Source organism: Amphibalanus amphitrite, unplaced genomic scaffold, assembly GCF_019059575.1.
Source record: "Amphibalanus amphitrite isolate SeventyFive unplaced genomic scaffold, NRLGWU_Aamphi_draft 000445F_arrow, whole genome shotgun sequence".
NCBI classification, from domain to species: Eukaryota; Metazoa; Arthropoda; class Thecostraca; order Balanomorpha; family Balanidae; genus Amphibalanus; species Amphibalanus amphitrite.
This window is the reverse complement of record NW_024881939.1, coordinates 211,278-223,808: the sequence shown is the minus strand read 5'-3', so window position 1 is coordinate 223,808 and position 12,531 is coordinate 211,278. Positions and strand designations below refer to the sequence as shown.

Genomic DNA, 12,531 nt, shown 5'->3' with positions numbered 1-12,531 from the left:
AGCACGCTAATGTTGACGGACGCCGCTTGCTCATTTCTGACGATAGATGTCGCTAGAAGTAAACGCCTGAAGCCATGCTGCGCCGCAAAGCACAATTCTAGGGCGGGTGCCGCCCATGCATGCTTTCTGGTTTGATAACGAAACATTGCAGCCATCAGACTATCAGAAAGGATGATGAGTAAAGTAATGACATTTCGCCTATTTCTAAAATGCACCTGGTCAGAATTGCGCATGCCCAGCAAACGAGTGTTTAGTATGCAGGCAGTACCTATGTTGCGTGTGTTTTACATTATTCACACAGAACATTGCGCAGAGAGGCATATGTCGGCCGGTATCTTTGCGAAAGTTGCGTGCCCCTCGTGTCTAGGCTGGTTGCGGTGAGTCGGAACTTTCTTTGTCTATAATGGCTCTATAACGATCCCGACACGGCCCCATCAGGCCGCGGTGGGTTGCGTGTCGGGTCGGGACACGGAACGGTGTTGTGGGCCGCCCCTGTCCGGATAGACACAACTTTGACACTCGCCGGCCCGCTAAAGGTCAGGATGTCCAACCGAGCGATATTTCTAGCGCGTCAGGCTAGATTGCTGCTCTGAGTGGCGGAGTTAGCTAACTACTTCCAGGTGGCCTCCTTCTTCCAGGTGACAGATTGCCACTCAAATTCACTCCGCAGTCGGCGAGTTACGAGCTCCATGAGCGGCGGCACGTAATTGAGTCAGAGGCGACACCTGCTAATGCCGGTGGGCCCTTCGATTGGCCTCTGATTGGCCGTCGGTGATTGGCTGGATCAGCGCGGCGGCTTCCCGACTTCCCGGTGATTGGCTGGGCGGTCGGCGGGCGGCCGGGGCTGCTGCTCTGCTGAGCCGGACCGCTCTGTCTCCGGGCCCGCAGCCGGAGCCGGAGCTGGCCGGAGCTCTGCCCCGCGGCCGACTCTGCACACTGTGCCGGGGATTGTGCCTGCCCGGGCTCTGTCGGTGGTTCACAGAACAGCCTCCCGGGCCGGGGTACCGAGCTGTCTGCACGCGCCCGCCCGCGGCGGCCGGGTCAGAGGGCACGCGGGCAGACGGACGGGTCGGCGGCGGCCCCGCGGTGTCCGGAGGTCAGTCGGAGGTCATACGGGCGGCACCAGAGCATGGTGACGGCTGAAGGCTGCGCTTTACCAGAGGTCAGAGCTGTCTGGGTTATCTGACTGGCCGGGAAGGTCAGCAGATCTCTGCGGAAGCTGTATTAGATTTTCGGAAAATAATCATTTTCCAAATTAGTTTTATCCCGTCAATCGTTTTTTTTAGGTTTTAATCTTACAAAAAATATGTTAAGGTATAGGCGCTTAATTAATCTTTTGTTTTCAATTTGCGTCCCTAATTGGAACCAACGCCATACGTCCCTACATCTTTCTCCCGTCGTCGCCACGAGCCAGGCCGTATATTTGTGTGAGCGGCATCTGCCGTAAACTGCCGCCCTTATGGCCACTCTGCGGTTTTGATAGCCGCAGAGCGGGGGCGGAGCCATGACGGCCATCCGAAGCTGTCCCGGCCGCCGCCCAGTCGCCCGGCCACCCTGCCGCCGGGCGGGGGCGGAGGCTGGGGTGGTGTCTGAGATGGCGACCCCGACGACCCGGATATCTCCTGGGGCGCCCGGCGCGATGGATGGTGTGCCGTCGGCCGCCGCCCGGGGCGCGCCGGCACGTCTGGGCGGAACCCGGGCTCAGAGATGGGCACGTGGTATATCGGTAGAGCGCAGAGGATCGCCGACTGACAGGGTGTGTGTTTCTGGAGCGCAGAGGATCCCCGACTGACAGGGAGTGTGCTCCTGAAGCTGAGAGGGTCCCTGCCGGACAGAGGGCGTGCCGTTGGACAGGAGAGCTCCTGGGTCGCGCTGTCGGCCGGAGCCATAATTCCGTCAGAGCCGGCCAACTGCAGACGTCGCGGCGGCGCGGCGTCCGGCTCCGACATTCAACCGGGCAGAAACGGCCAATTGGTGTTATAACTCAGTCGGGCCGCGCTGTAGGGCATGCCGACTGCCTTGACCTCGAGACGGGCGCCGGCCGAAAAGGGCTGTTACGTCCAACTGGGTAGCTGCGCCGACTCCAAGTCCGTTTCATCTCGGCGTACAGACGTCTTTTGGAGAATTTGTTCTATGCTAGACTGAGTTCGCAATGTGAGATGTCCTAGTCTTCCAGGATAGCCGCCATTTAGTGCCATGTGCAGTTTTGTTGTAGGCTTCCTTTGCTGATATTAGACATGCAATGCGCTTACTAGCCAAGAGGCAAAACCAGTTGCAGAAGTGTGTAAAAGTAATCTCGGAAGTGAATATCTCAAAATCACGCCGGGATAAGATGTGCTAGTATCCACCCGGCGCCTATTTTACGGTCGTAGGCAGCTGCCGTTGGTGTCCGTTCGGTACCCATTTCAGGGCCATAGGCAGCTGCCCGGCGCGGCAGACGTCTGCCGCTGCCGCCGGGACCGGTCGATATGTCGGGCCAACAGCGAGATGAGGTGCATCAGTCATCGGCCAGCCGGCCGGCCGTCAGCCGTGCCTCTCAGGGAGGCGGCCGGCCGGCTGGTCGGCTGCAGAACGGCCGGCCGGCCCCGCCCGGAGACTGCCCGGAGACTGCCCGGAGACCGCCCGGAGACTGCCCGGAGAGTGTCCGGAGACTGTCCGGAGACTGCCTGGAGAACGCCTGGAGAGTGGAGACTGCCCGGAGACTGCCCGGAGACTGCCCGGAGACGCCTGGAGAACGCCTGGAGACTGCCTGGAGACTGCTGCCCGGAGACTGTCCGGAGACTGCTGCCCGGAGACTGCCCGGAGACTGCCCGGAGACTGCCTGGAGACGTCCGGAGACTGCCCGGAGACGCCCGGAGACTGCCTGGGTCCGAACGATGAGATACCGGAGTCCAGCCTGCTCGGTAAAGGATGATCCTGCGAGATTCCGCAATTTTATTTTCAACAATGCATTGAGATTAAAACGCAATACTGTGAGGATTGAGTCTAATGAATTTTGCTCCGTGATCCTATTTTCCCAGCAGTGACTGGTATTAGTTCATAAACTTTGGAGGCCAGTTTCTACTTTGCATTAAATTACCCCCATAGACGGGATATTGCCGTCCTATTTGTCATCTTGGACGTTCGATTCACATCAGTCTCGACAGCGTCACGTCCCGCTGACGTCAGTGACGTCCCGCTGACGTCAGTGACGCGCGGCAGACGCGATACCGCCCATCTCCGAGCGGCGGTGCTGACGTGGGACGCTCTCCGCGCTGTCCAGTCAGCGGTTCGGAGGCTGATTGGAGGGGATCGGACCCGATTCAGACATCCGCATGGCCTGGTTCTATCCAGTCAGCTGCTGATGCAAGTCAGTAACAAACGCTGCTACAAATGGAAACGGACTGACAAAACCGCTCCCGGAGGCGAAGTCGGACTGAGATATTTATGGTGATCCTGTATTTTGGGAGTGATGGATTGAGCTAAAAGGATGCATCATTTTCTCCGAGAAATATCTTGATAGGAGTTGGTGGTAGCACATACGTGGTGCACTCCAGAAGTTTTGAGACTTTTTCAGTAGAGACACTTGTCTGCTTCAGAGAAGCATGGAACTTCAGTGACCCTCAAAATGGGACCTCCCGAGTTCAATGCACCCGTTGTAGCGCTCCAGTCACTACCTGAAGGCCCGCTGGTAGTCCTTCAAAGTGAAGGTGCCCGGGGCCTCTGTCACAGCCTCATTCATCCCCTCCACATCCTCTAAAAGGAGGCCCCTGAGCTCCCTGTCATTCTGGGGAACATCCAGAAGCCCCTGGGGGCCAGATCTGGACTGTGGGAATGACGAGGGATGGTTTTGATGCACATCTGTGTCAGCTAGCTCGTCGCTGTGATGGACATGTGGGTGTCTGCGTTGTTCTGGTGCATGTGCCCCTGGCCAAATTCGAAGAGTTCCGGCCTCTTGCGGCGAAATCTCCTTCGCAACTCCCTCACAACGCTCACGAACCATTTTGTTGACCATCTGGGCGTGTAGGAGACCCAGTTTATGAAGATAATGCCTATTTGTTCAAAGAACGGGATACATTTGAGCTTCCTAGGGAACATGCAATGTCTGGATTTATTGGGTCTGAGGGAGTCAGTGTGTTTCGATTGAACATTCTGTCTCTTGGTCTCTGGGTCGTCAAAATGCATCTAATTTTCGTCTCAAGTCACTTCAGGGTCAATTTTCAATGTTTATGGGGCATTGTTACCAACCTAATCACACAATCTTATTGCACAGCGACCCTCAAAGTTGTCTTCACATGAACAGCCTGACTGTGCTGTACACTGGCCACTGTGACAAGCCGCGTGTGACTTGCCATGTTCAGGGTGATGCCCTAGGCGTCTCTTGCAACGTAGAAAAACAAAATTACGTAAGAACGCTTATGACAACTGTAGTAAGGATGTGTGAGAACGACAAGTATCTAGCACTGTTAATAGGGATTTTACGAGGCCAGTCTCAAAACTTCTGGAGTGGACGACGTAGATTCAAACAGAGACAGGAGCGGTTGTTTGTCTCACTGGAGCTCTGCGCTCTACCCCGTGGCATTTTTTTGCGTCTGATAATTAAAGAAGGTGCGACCATTAGCAGAATAAAGGAGCTGCTGCCGCGTTAGGCTTTTGGTGAGGCCCAGTGACCTCGGGCCCCACTCGGTTGGGCGCTGATGACCGATGCAGCTCGGGTGTAGTTAAAGTTAAAACCTAACATCACCGAACCTTTCCATGGTGCTGGATGGCACTCGGGCTGCTCAAAAGTCAAGCTTATTTGCGGCTTACGTTCCATATCGTTGACCCTGTGTCGGCTAGGCTAAGCTCTGCTGACTTCAAACCGCTGTGGTCAGCTCAAACCGCTTCAAGCCGGTTCGGTGGCCACTCGACCAGGCTCGCCACTGTCTCAGCCCGTAGCGGGTCGATGTGAAGTCGGTCCTGCAGTGGACTCCACTGCCGGCCGGGCACACTGTGTGGGGAGCCACCCTCGCCCCTGTGGAGCCCTGCGGTCCACGGCGGCGCGGCGGCTCGGTGCCGAGCGGGGCTGCGTGGTTCGACTATCGAGCCGCCGCCGAAGCCGGCGCCGGCCCGACGCCTCACTGACGTCACTGGCGCCGAACTATCGAGCGTCGAGGCGAGGTCACCATTGAGTCGAGTCGGGTCGACACGAGGCGCCGACTGTCGCGGGGACCGCAGCGCGGGCCGCAGCGGGTCAGTTGGGTACCGTTCGGGTGTGGGGTCTGTCTCAGAGTGCAAGGAGTGGAGGGCGTGTCGATTGGAGCTCGTTAGCTGAGACTGAACTGTGGGGCCGACTCGGTGTGACGGAAAGTCGGCGTCATGACGAGGGCAAGAGGACAACTTTTAGCTCCCGTATCAGGTGAGTTGTGATGCCTCGCACTGGAGCTGCACACCTTTTCACCACTGTCCAACCTTTTATACCTTTTTATAGAGCATGGGCTCTGTAAAACTACTTTGATATTATGACAAACCTTAATGAATTTATTACACTCAACATTAGCGTTTCCTATGACATCTTATGTATTACATTATGCTAACCATCTTTCTAGGACAACCGTGACCACAATCTAGGCGCCCTGGGGCAGTGGGGTAGCCCCAGCTTTCCCCTGGGGCGTTGGCCGCCGGCGGTCCGGCCGACTGCCGGTGTCCATCCACCGCTGTTCTGTTAGCGAGCTGTTAATGGCCGCCGCCGCCGCCTAAAGGTCAACCGATCGGTGGGGGCGGCGACAGGGAGACCCCACTGCCGCCGCTGGCACGCAGTCCGCTTCCCGGGAAACGGACACTAACCGGACACTCGGCGAACGCGGCCGCACGCGCGCCGGGTTCCGGGAGGCCGCCCACCGGAACTGGGAGGGACGGAACTGCTCGGCTGCGGACGGTGTACGGGGAATAGTCGGACACGGGCTGACCGCTGCCTGTCTGAGGGAACGGTCCAGGATGTGGATTGTTTGATGTCGGCGAGTACACAACCAGGTGGATTTTCGTGTGTTTGCTGAAATAAATGTGGAATAAATACTGTCAAGATTTTCAGTTCCAGCAAGAATTCAATGCTTGCATTGTCATGGTTCGGCAAGACATACGCAGCTGCTGCGCTGAAGATGGCCAGTAAACGTCGTGCTGGGTGGCCTGTGGGACAGTGTATGTCCCAGGTCAGGGGACGGACTGCGGTGGCAGGTCACGCCACTGGCTCGTGTCGTCGCCAGCTCGCCGGTCTCACGGCTGACCACTGGCGTGCCACGGTACCGTGACTGCACAGGGTCTGACTGAGTCACCAATGGTTTTCGGCGCCAGTACGGCGCGGGTGACCGTTGTTACCCAGCGACGACACCCGGCGGAGCTAACTGCAGAACAATTTGAGAGGTGTGGTAGGGCCACAGACGATCAAGTTTTGAGACAAAAAAAAAAAAAATCAAAGATGTTCAGCTTTGAGTAGTCTATAGCCACAGACCGTCGAAAGGCATCAAGCAGACCATCGTGTGCCCACATTATGTTAACAGTCGCTGGGAGACTTTGGCTGGACCCAGGTTTCCGGTTTCTGACCGAAGCTGCTCCACCATACCGTTCATCTTAGACCGGACCGCGGCGTTTGCGCCAGCTGTGCCATCGGAGCGGCATCCGAGCGTCACAGAGGCCACCGGCGATCAATGCCCGGCCGCGAGACGCCGGTCGATCGCTCTGTCGTCACGAAAACCGCCATCTCCGGCGCGTCTCCGGCTGTCTCCGGGTGTCTCTGGCCTCTGGGTATCTCCACCGTCTTCGTCCTGCCTCGGTGTGCTCCCAAAGACTGACGCCGCCGTCTCCATTCTGTCTCCTGAGTGATCCCACCATATCAGACTTTGCATGCCCTAGACGACATCCATTTCCGGTGGGCCTCCGGATGCTGCTGCTGCCTCGGTCATCTTCGAGAATCTCCTTCCTCCCTTTCAAATCCTATAATTGTTTAGACGGTGGTAGCTTTCTTGTTACGCCTGTAGGCTTCATTGTACATAGAGTTTCCATTGTTCCGCTTTATAAGCTCTTCGCGTTATCATCCGGCTCGCATGCATTTAGACGCTGCACACTGACAGCAGTGTCCTGTTTACCAAATACATTTACATATTCCCTTCAGATTATGCCACCGAGTTAATATACTTAGAAGATTGACGACGCCGTAGAACGGGCTCAGCCGATTGTGTTGTGGTTTATGCTGGTCGAAATCATTTCAGATGAAGCTGACAGAAATGAAATGGCAGCGTTAAAGGTAGTGTGCCACCTTTGAAAGATTTCCCGTTTTATTTTTCCTAGGATAAGAAGCTTCTGTTTTTACCTAATATCGCAAAAAAAATCAAAAATGGGCCTGGAATAGTGCCTTTTTCGCCTAAAAGTTTATCGGTTTTTAGATATGTATAACAACTGTAGTGGGCTCACCTGCAAACAGGCGTCGGGCAACAATCGCGAATGCGGCGCACTTGTGACAATAAGCAAAGGTCATTATAGTGTTACGACCATACGACGTACGGGAATGAGTTATCAGCTGTCTAATCGTAGACAACACAATGTCGAGCCTTAAACTGTAAGCCTGTATTGGTATTGTTTCTTAAATTTGGCTGTCGAACATTAATTTGTGGTTTGAAATATGATTTTATGTAAAATAATTGATATGAAACAGCCGTCTCTTAAGTTATGACCCCATTACACCACACGCAAGTGGCAGAAATGACAATGATCAGCTGACGCATTTTTCTTGGCCGAAGTCAGAGCGCGCGGCCCGACGCACCACGCGTATTTGGAAATTCCGACCTCGACGAGCATCAGAAGCCACCTAACAGGCGTGTTCGAAACCGCAGGAGATGATGATGAACGGGTTTATCGAAACTTGATTGGATGAGCCTATCGGTAATAGCGATTTTAGTGTGTGCATTTATTGTTCATAGTGGTGTGAAATGTGGTTGGGGTACGACCGACAACCCGTCAGGGCGAATTTCGCACTGGGGTACTCAAAATTTGAAGAATTTAAGACGTTTCCATAAGTTTTGAAGGTATGGATAAGTTCTAAAAATCCGGTTCTCCTTATCCGGGTCATTAACTCCATATGGTCCAAGAAAGCTGGCACACTACCTTTAAGCCATGATATCTGGTAATGCTAGACCATTTGTTTTAATGTTCCGAGCTGGACGCAGAGTTTCTGTCCATTTTAAAGGTGCAAGGGTATCTGTGTGGGGATACGCTCCCCGTTCACAGCGTTTGTGCTGCCAAACACCCTGTCGGCGCTGGTCCGCTTTTGACTTTGTCGGTTGCATACCTATCAGCAATAGGTACCTACGATTTTGACTGGTCGTCTGAATTTCCTGCTCGTATATTTCTCGTGTAAATGATGGTCAGCGCAGAGGTCACTCACCCAGTACCCTCTAATGGTAATGGTAATGGCACGCTAACGACTAATGGTGAGGAAGTGCACGGCGAGTGACGAGCTCCGGTCGATCCAAATCACCTCGCGCCGCACGCCTGAGTTACTAGTTCCCAGGAGTGTCAACAGGTGGCGGGGTGTTCTGTGTTGTGATTCCAAAGCAGCGGCTCATGGGTGCGTGCCTCGATGCTGATTATACCCATCATCATACAGCAGGGAACACATGTGCCTGGCAGGAATAAGAATTTGAGTGAAGCGTGTTACGGCTGATAATAACACATATGACATGTGGCGAGATATAAGTCTAAGCAGAAATCCGTCTCCGTCTAGTCAGCTCCGACCCCGCACTGTCACCTCTCGTCTGAGTACCCATGTGGCAGAGAGGCTCTCAGCGCTCCTCTCCAGATGCTAATGTGAACACTAGCCATGCTAAACACGCGTTGGCGGCCCGTCGAGCATAGGCGCGGGAGCCGGGGGGGCAGTGGGGGCAGCTTGCCCCCCCCAACTCTGGGGCCGTGGGGGCGGTGCCCCACAGCTTTGAGACGGAATACCACACTTTTTTTGCAAATGTTTTCTTTTTTGTTGAAAAAGCCGAGGGGTGAAAAATAAGTGGCCTAAAACCGGTGAGAAAACTAGATTTGGGGGTACCCTAGGTTAATCTCTATTATGGTGTGCCCCCCCAGTCGGAAAGTAGTTCCCGCGCCCCTGCCGTCGAGTCCCGACCATGACCGTGGGCCGCGCTGAGAGCTCCGCCTCTGACGGCCGGCGTTTGTTAGCCCGCCGGCGCTGGTTTCATGGTCGTCAGTCGGCAGGCGTGGCTGCTCTTGACCTCTGCTGTATTGGGTATCGTATTCGTCGTGTTTAGCGACCACTCAGCAACTGTGGTGTGAGACGTGGTGGGGCACTGCTTGACCTACTGCATGTTTAACCAGGCAGTCATCTCTGCATCATCCGACTCTCCGTCCTATGAGCTGACTAGTTTAGCTCAAGGCACCCTTTCTGTCTGTCGAGTGTCGATCACATGAGGTGAATTGCAGATGACTAGCATACAGCTCTCCGAAGCTGCGGCTCAGACACGCGCCATCGAAGGTAGTCGGAGCGTGCGCTTCTCACCGCGGCCGGTGCCGGTGGTGAAAGGAGTGCCCGCCGCCCGGCCTTTTGACGCCCCGTGACAGAGCCCCTCAGACTCCTGACAGACGATAGCGGTGACGGAGGATCCTCTTACGTCCCTAGATGACACCCCACTCCAGGTGGCTGGTGCGTGCTGATCTGATCCGACGTCCCGTGACAGAGAGCGCCCGCTCCCGGTGGTCAGCGCTGGTGACACAGAGCTCCTCCGCCGCCCGGTGACACAGAGCCCACCTCCCATCTATCACCGCTGACAGAGAGCTCGGGTCGTTGGCGGCGGGCTGACCTTCGCAGCTCCTGTCGACGCCGGTGTGGGAGCTCCCCCTCCACCCTCGGAGCGGGGAGAGGCCGCCGAGGACCCCGGAGCCCCCCGGCCGCTCCTCACAGCCCTCCGACCGCTCCTCACAGCCCCCGACCGCTCCTCGTAGCCCCCGACCGCTGAACGATGAGACTCGTCTGCGGTGTGCGCGACTGTGAGTGCCGAATGGTGACCTTCTGCGGGATGGACGCTGGGAGCGCCCGTAACGCGAGAAGGATGTGAACGAATGGCGGCGGTCGGGTGCGGAGGTCGGCCCTGCCGCTTATGGGGGACGCCGGTATAGAGACGGAGAGCTCGCAACTCTGGAGTCATAAAGCTTAGACTGATGGTTAATTATCCCTATTGTGGTTCTTGAGTATGATAGCCGTTGCACACTAGCTGCATCTGTGCATGAAAGTATTCTGACTAACTCGTGCACACTGCACAGTGCACATTATTATACTTTTTAATTTACGCTTCAACCCCGCCAGCAGCTATTTGTCATGGAAAGGATGGTATGTCAGTAGACTTGTAAGACCTACCGGTGCGAGCGTGCGAGCTGCTCAAGCAGTTAGTTTAGATGTAAAGTCTCTTGCTTCCTTCAAGGGCGCAATTCTTTCATGTCTAAGCCGGATAAGTAGCACATAAATAGATAAGGCTTTGGCCTATTCAAGCTCATGGGACCAAGTCGACCTTGAGAGGATATTGCAGTCTCAGTATGCCATGTGGCTCTTTTATTGCCCGCTTATCGTATGTTCTACCCGGGTATGATTCCACATCCCTCCCAATGGCTGCCCCAAGCCTCGGGAAGCACCTGTGGAGGTATGTGGCGTCACTGACGGACGGTGGCACGGGCGTCATTGGACGTGAGGCGCAGCTCGCTGACGGGTGGCGTTGGCTTCCGCTTATGACGTTCCGTGGGTTTCCTGGAATAAGAGAAGTCCCCTTTCGGATGGCGGTGCGTCTGTCCGTGGTACGCATGCATAGTTACTTGGGACAAAATTATGTTGGTTGGGTTTCGAATTTATTTCATCCTGAATCCCAGCCTAAGCTCTCCGCAAACGATACATCGCCTTATCTACACACGAGCGTCAGAAGCTCAGTTTTGACAGCCGTCCACAACAGTTTGTTTATCGACTCTCCAACACGCCGATTATGGTGTTTTTTGTGTGGCGGGCGGCGCGGCGGGCCGGTGCGTGATTCGGCAGCAGTCGGAGGGATGTAACCGTCAGCCGTATCGTGTCCCTCGTGGGAGGGTCGCTCATTCATCCACTGGAGCCGGCCATTCAGCGAGCTCCATTGTGTTCACGCGGGCCGTTCACGGTAGGGCCCTCAGTGGGGTCTTCTTCTCCTGGGCGATCCACCCTGTCTCGGTATATGGGATTTGTATAAGGGCTAGCTGTCGCTTCTTCAGCTATTTATCCGCACTCTCGCCTGCCCATGCTAATGGTTTCCTGTGTGTCATTGCCAGTCATTCCTGTCTGAGGTGTGCGACCAGTTTGATGGGTGCAGCGCAGTGTTGTGGGTGCGGGTGCAGCGCAGTGTTGTGGGTGTGGGTGCAACGCGTAGTTGTGGGTGCGGTGGCCCATGGGCGTCATGTGCGTACCGCGCACTCGCGCCGCTCTCCTCCCTCCCGGCACGGGAGAGATGGCCTCCACCCACCCAACCTCGGATCACGTCATCCCGTAGTGCCCCGTCACGGTCATCACACGGCGGCGCACCTCCGCGCCACCAGCGCCGCACACCGCCGCTGCTCGTCACTGCCGCGCCGCTGCTCGTCACTGGCGAATAAGCAGCGTGGCGCAGCGCGCAATGAGCGCTGCGCGGTCGGCTGGCGGGGGTGGTGCGCCCGCGTGCCGTCTGTCGAGTCCCTTCCGCCGCCTCCCGTCTGTCTCTCCTAGCTGACCAGGGTGCAGTGCACACTGCATGCGGCTGATGACCAGCTGGACAGCGCGGCTAATTAGCGAGGCTCGAGCCCAAGCGAATGTCGTTTGACTGAGTTTGACTGGGTTCGGCTGAGTACGGACTGGGCTTGGCTGTGTTCGTCTGAGTTTGGCTGAGTTTGCCGAGCTCATCTTAGCCATGGATACGTTCCAAGCTATCGACACCAGCTTTAAATGTTCCCCGGGCGGTGATTCGTCAACCCGGGCGGTCCGATTTGACGTCGGTCGATTTCCGGTCCTAACCCCGCTGCGCGCGCTCCGAGAGGCACGGACCCCGGGCGCTGCCTCACCGCAGCGGAGCTCATTTCGCCGCTGGTGGAACACTGTCTCACCGCAGTGAGGTAATGCCGGAGGCGGCGTCTCACCTCGGCTCGCGGCCGCCCCGGGAGGCGCCCCACCGCCGGCGTTCGTTAGCTGACCTAATGGAATCGCCGGCGATGAAAATATCTCCAATTGCGACCGGAATTTCAGACTCCCGGCTCTAGCAAATTAGCTCGGGCTCGGCCAAGCTCACCGGGTGCAAATTGACCTGGCCGGTCCGCGTGCCCGGGGACTCCAATCAATAGCCACCGGGGCCGAACGGCGCCGCCGGCACTATCTGGAGTGCCGCCCGCATGACCCTCCGGCTGACCTGGATCGGCCCGCGGCGTGTCGGGGCGGCCGTCATATCCCTCCCCCCCCCCCCCCCGGGGGAGGGAGGGCTGAGTCATCGGACACGTTTTTGTTAGTGTCGTGTCGCCCGACTGTGTGCCGTGTGG

General features: G+C 56.4%; 1 protein-coding gene across 3 annotated transcripts in view; it reads left to right on the top strand.

Annotated features, from left to right (window-relative positions):
* LOC122391573 (protein Fe65 homolog) overlaps window positions 1–12,531 on the top strand; it is a 76,703-nt gene that overhangs the window by 21,191 nt on the left and 42,981 nt on the right. The window contains exon 1 of one of the 3 annotated variants that reach the window (XM_043385616.1): window positions 5,267–5,377. The exons of the other annotated variants lie outside the window; for them this stretch is intronic. Within the exon in view, the coding sequence (XP_043241551.1) occupies window positions 5,338–5,377 (40 nt within the window). The 5' untranslated portion in view covers window positions 5,267–5,337. Of the gene's footprint in view, window positions 1–5,266; window positions 5,378–12,531 lie in introns of those variants that run through there. 3 annotated transcript variants of the gene reach the window in all.